The sequence below is a fragment of the Lactuca sativa genome, chromosome 4, assembly GCF_002870075.4.
Source record: "Lactuca sativa cultivar Salinas chromosome 4, Lsat_Salinas_v11, whole genome shotgun sequence".
Lineage (NCBI taxonomy): Eukaryota > Viridiplantae > Streptophyta > Magnoliopsida > Asterales > Asteraceae > Lactuca > Lactuca sativa.
Genome location: NC_056626.2, coordinates 262815505 through 262827604, shown reverse-complemented (window position 1 = coordinate 262827604; position 12100 = coordinate 262815505). Strand labels below are relative to the sequence as shown.

Below are 12100 nucleotides of genomic sequence, written 5' to 3'. Positions count from 1 at the left end.
CATCAATTCCGTGTCATCTTTGATATCGTAATTTGCACGAAATGGTTTAACCTCAAATCGTGCTGATGTCCTTTGCTTTGAGGAAGTGATTCATCTCAATCTTCCCTTGAACGAAATCCTCACTGGTCTCAGTGATAAGATTTTTCGAACCTTCGTATCATTTCCTGCGTCAAGCCTAGGAGCATCTACGGAAGCAATGCTATGCATTCCTATCTCATGTTGACAATGAGATGCAAGAAGTTAAAGACCTCGAGAGCATCTTCAAAGTCTGCAACTTTCTCGATGTCTTCCCCAAAGACATTCCAGGGATTTCTTCCGACTGCCAAGTTGAATCCCATATCGACTTGATCCTCAGAACTACCTTTATAGCCAGATCTCCATATCGTCAAGAGTCGAAGAAAATATGAGAATTACTTAGGAAGCCCGATGAGCTGAGCAACCAGGTGTTTGTAAACTTATGGTATGTGAACTTTGTGTGCTCAAATCTTTTCTATCCTTGCTAAAACCATATCATGGGGATGTGGGTCGAATCAATGAGAGTTATATAAGCAAAATGGTAAATTTCAAGCATAGACAAACATTTAGGATACATCCAGAGGCAACCATTATTGCTCACATGCTTCTTTTTTTAACATATAGCATATCATGCCTCCAAAGAAACGTAACCAACCCACCGGTAAGACCCCAATCCTTCAGATGGATTCAACTACGTTCCAAGCTACTGAAACAGCAGCGATGACAGCCGCCCTAATTGTTCTTAACGCTAACTACATGAATGTGGGTGGAAGTGTTAACGGTAATCTGAATCTTGGTGTTAACCAATCTCAACAACAAGTGCCTACTAGAAAGGACACACCTAACCTTCTAAAACAAAAGTTCAAAGGAAGTTGTTCAACCCAAAGATCTACTGAGAGGCAAGGATTTGGGATAGTTAGTACCCCAGTCATCCCTGCTGTTCCCACACCAACCATACCCTACTTTGGAAATCTCCCACACTGCAGCAAATGCAACTACCATCATCATGGAGTCTGCCGAGTGCTGCATTGCACCAGATGCAACAGGAAGGGACACACCTCCCGCGGTGGTAGAACCCTAGTCAAGTTCATCACTCCGACTACCAATGTTGGGACAAGTCCAACATGTTACCTCTGTCGAAGTTTAGGACATTTTAAAAGAGACTGCCCAACAGAGAAGAACAATAGGGAAATAGGAGGAGTCTGGCCTCAGAGAATGAGGAAGCATCAAAGAACCCTGCTATGTTTTGGTACATTTTCGAAAACCCCTATAATTGCTCATAATCGTGATTATTTCCTCATCCAAATTAAATCACGACATTCTTATAAGATTTAAAGCCCCAATGAATAAGTTATGACAATTAGTGAATACATTAAGTTCAGTTGTAATTATACACGGCTTGTGTACACCAAACAATCATAGAGAGATCTAGTAAGAACCATTTCATGAAAGTCATACTTTCAAGACATCAGAACCCTCGTGTTAGTAGTACCTGCTAACTTCGAATCAAACACAACAAACACCAGAGCTATTCACCCAGAGGCACCAATGTGCTAACAAAACGAACTTTCTAGACAAACTTAACGCATGATTCTACGACGTCGTCTTGTTTAGCTCGACAAAGTCTATGTTATACCAAACCCTTTTGTCTGAAATCGTTCGATCGCAAAACTCCCGTCACTCATAACGAAAACTAGATGTGAACTTCGAAAAATCCTCTCTCTTCGAAACCCGAAGGTATTCTTGCAAAGAGTATGAATCAGAACCAGCGGATACGACAATGAAGATTCGCTGAAACATCCAGCAAGAGCCCGAGTACAAAAAGGAGAGACTCGCCTAAGTATGCCTTCGAGAAGTAATCCGTTTTCATGGGATACCTGTAATCATTGCCTCCGACCGGGTTAGCAAGGTTACCTCGAGAACTTAGCAACAAACATCCCGTCTTTCACGTGTCAAACCTAAATAAGTGTCTGTCCGATGAGACATTTGCAATTCCCATGAACCTTAAGTACCTCCATCTTTTCCAAGGCCATGAGTTATATTCTTATTCTTGAATTTCAGAACGAAATTCCCTCTAACGGGGGGATGATGTGACAACCATAAAACTTCTATCCGGTACATCTAGTCAGTTAGTCTAAGACAAACTCATTTCTGTTAACTCCTAGCACTGATTAAGGGCTCATTTAAGCATTTAAATCCTTGAGTACAACCAAAGTTGAATTAGGGATGGGTTGGTTTAAGATTTAGGGTTGCAAATAAGCCAAACACTCCAGCAAAAGGAGTGTGTGGCCACACACATGATTGTGTGGCCGCACACCCGAGTGTATGGCTGTATACATGAGTGTGTGGCCGCACACCCGAGTGTATGGCTGCACACATGAGTGTGTGGCCGCACACCCGAGTATATGGCTGCACACATGAGTGTGTGGCCGCACACCCGAGTGTATGGCCGCACACACGAGTGTGTGGCCGCACACCCATCCTCCATCTGCACACTCATCCCTATTTATATAGGGTGACCCCTTCACTCATTTCTTTCATTTGGCTGCACTCTACTTTCTCTCTTTACTTTATCTCTCTAAAAACTTCTTCCAAGAACACTCTAAGGGCCTCAAAAATGTGAAGAATTCCATCATTTAGCTTGTTATACAGGTAAAACACCTAAATCTAAGCCCGAAACTCATCATGTTCTTCGTGTTCTTCATCCCTTGAAGGGGTACGGCCGCACACCTTTATAAGGTGGCCATACACACCTCAAAAACCTTCCAAAGTGAGAGCTTTGGCCCTCTATCTCTTAGTTATACTTGGTTTGAGCCTTGAAACACTGTAAAACCGACATTTGGTGCATAAACGAAGAGTGTACGGCCGCACACTCCCATGTGCAGCCGCACACACACCCTGGCCGCACATTCTGGCCATAGACACCCTCTGTATGGCCACACACTCCTGTGTGCAACCGCACACACACCCTGGTAGCACACACACCCTAATGACCATACACCTCCTTTGTTTGATCACATAAGGTCCCGGCAAGCATTTCCAAGTCTTTAGGGTGGTTTCCCGTCATTTTTTGTCATGGAATACCTAAATCTAATACATATATGTGCTATTATATGTTACTAGGATCCGCTTGAGTGTGAAACCTCAATTGACACTCAACACTCGCAACCGATCATCCGCTCGAATTGTTCATCAAACAGTGAGTTCATACCCCTACGCTTTTCTGAGCTTTTCATGTTTTCGGGGGGGGGGGGGGGGGGGGAATACAAGAAAAAGTACAAGGAAACTTGTGCTCAAAATATATTATTTTGTTTAAGATAATTATATTTTCAGTATGCTTTTAACATGGAAAACAGTTTTACCAAACAATTAACAAATAAACACGTGGAAACAGTTTTCAAAACTAGAACAATGAACTTGTGAATCATGTAGTAAAATATATTATTTTATAAAGAATTCATGCAAATCATAAACAGGATTTTCTATATTATTACTTGTAAATTTGTTAGGCTAAGTTCAAGACACGTCCTTGGTAACACTCCCACAAAATCAGAGTGTAGGACTAGCACTTGTGACCAGAGTCTCTTGTAAGGAGAGCGTGATTGTTGTGTATAGATCTATACGGGATTGACAATCCCGCACCTCACTGCTAGCTAAAGTCGGACCAGCAGGTCTGCAGGTGACAAAGTTATTAACGATACATGCTGTTGCGGGCTATATCCAGTCAGTTATGGTCATGAAACTCAAAACTTAGGTAGCAGAGATTTACTTTTGTAATAATGAATCAAGTGAACTAACCTCAAAGTAATAACCGATTAATTACTGGAGGGTATTAATAATAATATCTTCAGGATTTAGTTCATCATGGTTTTCTTTTATTTAGTTTTTAAGACAAATATACTTCTCTAGGTGTAACCAGGGTATTTAAAAGAAAACTGCTTTTATCAACACGAGTATGGTAGATACTTGCAAACCTCAGTTTAAAACGGATAATCAACCATCAACCTTTAGGGAAAATATAGGATTTTCCCGGGATAAACCGAATACTCAAAACAGACTGTTTTACAACCAACGGATATTCATATTCATTCCACAACTCCTTGGATTGTACATATCTTGTACGAATCTGGAAGTCATGGAATGAATGGGTTTTCAAACACGCTTTTCATAAGAAAATATAGGATTTTCTTGAGGAACACTTTTCAAAAGGATTCAAAGAACACTTTTCCACCAAAACTAAATGCTTATGAACTCACCATCTTTATGTTGATATTATTTCAAAACTGCTTGTATTCTCAGGGAATTAGTAGACATGTATTTCCAGGAGTTCGGAGAGGTCGAAGCATTAGAGTCGCACCTTTCAATTTTACTTTTGATAAGAACAAAACTATGTATTAAACAATGTAAACCTTTTTTCACATATTTATTCAATGTCTGGTTGTGTTTACTACGCTTGCTATGACACAATTGTTGTGATACTACGCATGACGTTAGCCACCCCCGAACGTTTCCGTCGTTCCGGTTTGGGGGTGTGACACCATCAAGTGCCTCAAACTCTTGTGGTTAGTGTAGATAGTACACATAACCCGATAAATATAATGTCTCCAAATCTTGAGGGCAAACACCATAGCTCCCAAATCCAAATCATGCGTAGGTTAATTCGCTTCATGAGGCTTCAATTTCCTCGAAGCGTAAGCAATCACATGCCCCCTCTGCATAAGAATAGCTACAAAACAACATATAGAAGCATCACAAAATCGTCCATACCCTCGAGAAGCATGATAATTGGGGCCTAGAACAATCTCTAACTCGAATTCTCAAAAGAAAGCTGCTGATTAGGCCCCGATTGAAAAGTAACCTTCTTCTTCGTCAAGCGGGTCTAAGGCATTTCAATCTTGGATAAATCCTGGATAAATCTCTGATAATACTCTATGAGACCCAAGAAGATTTGAATCTCAGATGGGGTCTTTGGAAGCTCCCATCGCATCACACCCTCTATCTTGGCCGGGTACACCAATATACCCTCTTGAATGAATCCCTTGTCTGGTACATCTTGAAGCTGCGTAGACAACTCTTGCATCTTTGGTGGTGCCAAGCGTTATGATGCCTTGGATATTAGAGCCACTCTAGGAACTAGATCAATATGAATCTCGACTTGCCTCTCGGGAGGCACTCCTAGAAATTCCTCAGGAAACACATCGGGGAAATCCCGAACAACGGGCACTCCATTCAACATCGTTGTGCCTTCCACCCGAGTATCCGACACATATGCTAGAAACCCAGAACAACCCTGCTGCAGATATCACCTAGCCCTCGCAGCTGAACAGAGAATTGGCCAACAAGAAGTTCTCTCACTAGGAATAACCAATATTCCCAAACTTGGGGTTCGAACTCTCACTAATTGGCGCTCATAGTCGATCATGGCCCCATTAGGATCCAACTAATCCATCCCAACGATAACATTCGATCCTCATAGGGGGTTCGGTATCAAATCAATAGAGCACCTCTCGCTGAACATGTCCAGGACACACCCAAGATGTACCCTCGAAGCACTCACATAAGGTTCGTCAGCAATCTCGACCACCAATGGGTAATCCAGAATCCTATCAGAATCCTAAAACTTCTAGATAAGTGTAAGAGATACAAAAGATTGGGTAGCTCCCGAAACAAACAATACATGAACACTCATACCATTGACCAAAAAGGTCCTTATATAAGATCACATATAATCATAAGCATAAATAAGGAAAGCAATAAAAATATGAATAAGTCACGTACCAGTAACCACATCTGGTGTTGCACGGGCCTCATCGGTTGTCAACTAAAATTCCCTACTCTTCACCATAGGTACTTCCATCTTGCTCTGACGACCATCAGTAACTCTTAAAGTGGTTGGTGCAGGGACCGCCACTGCCCCTCTTGACATCCTCGGACAATCAGCCTTCTTGTGGTATGTCTGGTTGTAATGAAAATAGATCAATGCACTCCGGGGGCAATCCCTACTCATATGATCAGTCTTCCCACATCAGTAACAACCCAAACCCACTGATCAACAAGCCCTACGTGTGCTTCTTGTAGTACTTGTTGTAGCAGCCTCAGCCCTTCTGGCCCCTAGAGTGCGAATCAAAAACCTTGGGCCTCTTAGCCTGGCCCACAACAGTTTGCACCTACTCTGGCTTACACTTCGTCTGAATCTCCAGCTCTATCTTCTGCTCATGGGCCCTCTTAATCATGTCATTCAGGGTTTTGCACCCTGACAAGCTCACAAACTCCCAGGTGTCATCCCTCAACACGTCATGATATCTCATCTTCTTCATCTCCTCATCTGCAACATACTGTGGAACCAAAAGAGCCCTCTCCTTGAACTTGGCGGTGATCTCCACCATAGACTTAGTAGACTAGCAAAGGTCCTGAAACTCCCTTGACAGCTGCTACACCTCGATCATCGGTGCAAAGTCCCTGTAAAATCTTGTAACAAACTCCTCCCAAGACATGAATGCTACAGCCTCAGTCCCCATAGCTCGACCAATCTCATCCCACCAGTTACGTGCTCGATCCCTCAATAAGAAGGATGAAAACCCTACCTTTTCCCCTTCCGGGAAAAAGCTCATAAGTTGAGCATTCTCCATGCCAGGATTCCAACATCAGCTAGAGATAGGGTCCTTAATCCCAAAGAACTCAGGAGCTCCACATGATTTGAACTCCGTAAATGTGGGCGTTCACGCCCCTCTGTGACCTGCAGCAATCTCGAATCGAAAGGCCCTAAGCTACGCATCCATGAGCTCCATAATCCCCTCCTTGTCTCAACTATAAATCCTATGCTTCCAGTAGTATGGACCCAATACTACGTTCCACACAAATTAGTACCTTCCTCAAGAACCTCCCTGACTCCTCTAAGTCACTAAGTCACTACACTAGGACTATATACCAATCCTATGCAAGAAAACATACATATCATATGCTCTCTTAAGAATCCTCAACTCCCACCACTCGCAATACCGATAACCTCAATCAACATCGTTGGTTGCCTTATGCATGCAAGTTATACACAAAATAGGATCACATAGTCTATCAAATGATGATTCGACCCTAAGTCCACAACCAAACAATGAACAATAAATAAGGATAAATCGATCATTTTAGGGCTATATAATCCTAATTGTATACAACTTTGAAAGCATATAATTAGCAATTAACTGAGTCGATATCAATTCCATGTAATACATAGTATCCAATCCTCCTAGTCTATAAGGCATCACACAATCACACTACTAGAAAAATAGCCTTTTACGACGCGCAAATTACGACGCTCATTAATATATGTTACGCAAACGAGAGTGACATTAAAAAAGTGTCATCTCTTTAGAAAATTTAAGGATTTAGGTCACGCATTATTGCGTGCCTTTAAATTAGTGTCAAAAGAAAAAAAAATTAAAAACACGGAGGGCGCTGTACCTTAAATGCGCGCCCTCTATATGTGTCGCTTTATAATTTTAATGAACGCGCGTTCCTTAGTTAAAAGCGGGAAAAGAAAAGCCAAAAAATTAGAAAAGCCCGCTACCCTCCCTGCCCTAATCATTTTCACGCATCTTTCATTCTCCTCACACTGTTGTGCAACTTCTCAATCAAAGATCGAAGGTTACGATTTCATCTCCATCTCTCGACTTCATCATCTTAATCAAGAAAAAGGGCTTCTGATTTCCATTCTTCTACTTCATCGTTGCTGTAATTTCACCTTCTTCATCTCTCTGCTGTTATTGAGAATACTCGCCAATAGTTTTCTTATTCCCCACTCGATGTTGAAATTTTCAGAAAAAGCCCTAATTAAGTATTATACTCTCAAGTCTCAATATTAGAATCCAAATATTGATTCTCATTTATTTCTTATTCCCCACAAATAAATCGAAAAAGGGGAATTAGAATGACGAAGGTAGCGGGAGTTTTGGTCCGGTGGTCGTGGTTCATCTATCGAGAAAGGAAGATGGGAACGCAAGCAGCCATAGTGGCTCAATGATGGAAATCAATCGAGAAAGGGGAAGCACCTCTGGTGCCGGATCGATTTGACAAAAGGAGAAGGGAGAAGCAGCGATGCTTCTCTTGTCTGCAACAGCTTGGGGGGGAGGTGCTCCGGCGGTCTCCTTAGCTGTTCTTCCTTGTCGCCAGCAGATTACAAGTAGGGAGGGGACTCAACTAGTCCGATGGAGTAGGGAAAGTAACGACTGGTAGATCAGGATGATCGATCTATTCATGAGGAGGAGGAGGAAATTATTGGTTCCCGGTGAGCCTTCCTTGGCTTCTTAGACTCCGTCATCGGTAGAAATCGGAGGACCTTTGGGGTTTGGAGAGATCGAAGGAAGAAGAATGAAGAAGTGGTGGTCTTTGGTGATTGAAGGTAAACGGATGGGGTTTTCTTGAACCTCACAGGTCATATTCATTTCATGTTTCTATTTCCTACTCGTGTGCCCATTGAAATCACGGTATGTTTGATTTCAGACATGGCTGAACTTGAATCTCCACTGGGTAATTTCTTTTCCTTCCCAACTCCCATGTCTTAGTTATGAACATGCTTATGGATGTTTGTTTGGAAAAACATAACTTGGTCATTGATCCAATGTTCAAGCGTCCATATAACTAATATTTCTGATGTTTAGTTGCTATATATTAACGCAGCTTCAATGACTAAGGTTTATGCTCTTACAATCGAAAGGGATACGCTACATAGAGAGCAAAATAAAAGAAGTGATGCCACTGCGCTTCTAAAGGAAAAGGATAACATAATCACTCAAGTTATGGAAGAGGGTAATGAAATAGCTAACTGCTAGAAAAGAGGTTTCCCAAGTTCTAGATGAAGCTTTCAAAGACCACATTTTCTATACTACAGATGATGATGTTGTTCCTTTTTCATTCATATAGGTGAAAAGCTTTCAAAGAAACAAGCTATTCAAGAGTCTACAATAAGAAAACTACGGGCACAGGTATGTTATGTCATATACTATCTTTCCTTTGGACCCTATAAATATTCAGCTGTACATTCTCTTATTATTTGAACGTTGTTTTGTGAGATCCCTAGATTAGAGAGTTTGAAGAAGAGAAGAAAGGATTTTGTAATGGATTATTAAAATAACAAGAAATGCATTAGCAAAAGAAACTTTGATGAACAACAATGGTAATAGAACAGGATAGTAGTAGCGATTCGAGAGGCTACGGTCTCCAATTGAAGAAACTTCTATGAATAAAATCCGATACTAATCTCAGATTGTTCCCTCCTATAAAAAGACTAGAATGACAGCTACTGCCCTGAATTCCCAAATTGCCCTTGTTCTCCCACTACGTCTGCAGACCTGCTGGACAGGTTAGTGGATCTTCCTTCATGGGGAATCTTTTTCTTGTTATTCCTTCTCTTGTACGTGAATTTGAGTGGTGGGGCCACAACAGATTTATAAGCAAGCTACAGGTAATTACTTCTCTACCCTGCGACTATATTTTTGTTCCACAAAATATTTTACATACAGGCCATGAGTGTGGATGAATTACATCTAACAAATGTTTGTGGTTTTGGTTATATTATTTTGGGCCACAAGTAGAGTATAAGATGAATAACAGATAGTTCATCATACCCGAATTTTCTTCTTCTTTCTTGTTTCAATGTCCTGTCATATTTTTATGATTTCTTCTCTCATCATTAAATTTATTTAACTTTTTCAATAACTTTCAGGCTGAAGAGAACAAAGTGGAAAATTTAAAGAGTACGAAAGCAGCCACAGAGAAACTGCTGTAAGAAACAATAGAGAAAAACCAGTCTGAAGTTGCAATACAAAAGGAATACTATCTGAATGCATCAAGTGTAGCCAAGGAAGCAAAAGCAGTAGCAGAGGCACGAGTAAATGATGAAGCTAGAACTGAACTAGAGATTGGCCTAAAGGAGGCCAGGGAATGAGAATCTATGCTAATTCAAACTCTGGAAGAATTAAGACACACTCTGTGCAGAAAGGAGCAACAGGTTTTCGCTTAAAATACTTTAGTTGGTCCACATAGGAGGCTTTTTTTAGTACAACTTGTTTGTGCCACGTCATTGTCAACCCAACAACTAAAACACTGAACATATCTACAATAACAAAAACCTTTTTATGATTCCCATTAATTTTTATTATATATATATATATATATATATATATATATATATATATATATATATATATATATATATATATCTTATTCTCTTTTATATAAATAGATATATTCGAAATTCAACCAAAATAAATTAATAGTATAGAATTAAAATACAAGTTTTATATGTTTTCTAAATTAAATTCTAATTTTCCACTTTTTTAAAATAAAATACTTATGTTTTAAATTAGATTAAAGTTAGTTTTCTAATATTTATGTATCTCCAAATGTTACTAAATTTCTAACACTTAAAATATAAAAAAAAAAAAAAAGTTTTTTGTAAGTTTAAGTATAATATATACTAGTTTACATTAAATTAAACAAAAAAGGAATTTTTACATGTAATTAATAAAATAAAAAGAATAAAAGATAAAGAAAAAACAATGAAAAACCTCCTATGTTTGATCTTGTAACTGCAGAAACCTATGTGAACAAGATGTGGGTTTAAAATAGCTTTCCGACAGGAGATTTGATTTAGTCTAAAGCTTATTTGACCAAAAAGCTCCTAGTCTTGAAACAACTGCAACATTTGATCCCCAAACGGACGAGTTTGTCCTTCACAGTCCTACTTTAACTTCAAGCAAAGCAAGTAACATGAAATGGATTGTTCTTATATAAAGATCCCCCCTTTTCTCTTTGTTTTTCCACTTTTTGATACTTTATCGTATTTTCTAATTCAACTTTGTTTCCACTCTCTTAATCTTTTCTTTCGTGGTGGCCTGGTGGATTGGGGAAAGTGTCAAGATCTCATCTACAACACCACTAATAATATTCAAAGGCTGACTATCCAATAATATTTTGGCCCTGGTGATAAGTTGCTTGTTCCATCTTTAGCTGCAGCAAGGGCAGGGAAATCAAAGGTAATCTGAAATTCGATTATATAAGTTTTTAATGAGTCTCTATTTAATTGAAACTGATTTTAATTTTTACATTCTTTGGTTGATTTTTGGATTACCAGTTTATTATAGGGGATGGAACAAACATGTATGATTTCACATATGTTGAGAATGTTGCACATGCTCATGTATGTGCTGAAAGAGCTCTAGCTTCAGATGGATCTGCCTCAAAGAGAGCTGCAGGAGAGGTAATTTAAATAAACGTTTTCAATTTTACTTGAGACAATATAATATATGGATTTTTTATTATTTTTTAAATTTCTAGGCTTACTTTATAACGAATATGCAACCAATAAAATTTTGGGAGTTCATATCACTTATTCTTGTTGGGCTTGGGTTTGAATGGTATATTCTTGATTTTTGGTTTGTTTTCAAGGTAAGATTAAAGCTCCACTTTGTCTTTATTTCTGATTTTATGTAGTTTGCAGGCCAAGAATCAAGATTCCTGCATCTATTGCAATAATCATTATTTATTTTTATTTTTTAATGTGTTTGGAATTGGATTTCAAGTATTCCAGCACCTTGATAATTATTACATTGCTATGTTTCACATTTAACCCTATTTTCTAATATTGTTTTGGTTGAACATGTTATTCCTCAAATTTTAACAGATTCTTGAATTGTGACTCACCCCTGCAGCTTTCTGAATGCAGGCTTATTTTGGTGCTGGATTAAGTGGAGTTTTGGCTTGGTGTGTGCGAGTGGGAATGAACCAACCCAATGCCCCCGGAGTTCTGGCACCTTCCATCTTTACTTCCTATGTATCCAGGTTAATCTAATCGTATTAATTCATGTCTCAAAGTGTGTATTCCAATATTAGGTATCATGATTTGTGTATTTATAAAATTTTGAAATAGGGTCTTGTTCAATGCTTTAGCTGTGTTTGCTCTAAGGGAGATCAACTTATCAAAAGTAAGTTACTTTTTCACCCTTTTATTTAATATTTTTGTGATTGAATGAAAGTCTTAATGAAAGTAATTGACAACTCTTTCTTTGTAAATGATGTTGTGATTGTGGGAGAG

The 12100-nt window shown here is 39.2% G+C and overlaps 1 protein-coding gene across 1 annotated transcript; it reads left to right on the top strand.

Annotated features, from left to right (window-relative positions):
* The first annotated feature begins 8510 nt into the window (after positions 1 to 8510).
* LOC128133617 (3beta-hydroxysteroid-dehydrogenase/decarboxylase-like) lies at positions 8511 to 11541 on the top strand. The gene is made up of 9 exons (XM_052771126.1): positions 8511 to 8535; positions 8686 to 8814; positions 8929 to 8990; positions 9731 to 9789; positions 10602 to 10620; positions 10998 to 11042; positions 11141 to 11266; positions 11344 to 11454; positions 11500 to 11541. Exons 1-9 carry the CDS (start codon positions 8511 to 8513, stop codon positions 11539 to 11541), a joined length of 618 nt encoding a protein of 205 aa, XP_052627086.1.
* Positions 11542 to 12100: the final 559 nt, after the last annotated feature.

What these genes read in the sequence shown, in the direction of transcription:
- LOC128133617 (XM_052771126.1), top strand. Translation starts at nt 8,511, where the DNA reads ATGGCTGAACTTGAATCTCCACTGG. An exon ending in CAAGGGCAGGGAAATCAAAG is followed by an intron (nt 11,043 to 11,140) that starts GTAATCTGAAAT and finishes TTGGATTACCAG; the next exon opens with TTTATTATAGGGGATGGAAC. An exon ending in CAAAGAGAGCTGCAGGAGAG is followed by an intron (nt 11,267 to 11,343) that starts GTAATTTAAATA and finishes TTAAATTTCTAG; the next exon opens with GCTTACTTTATAACGAATAT.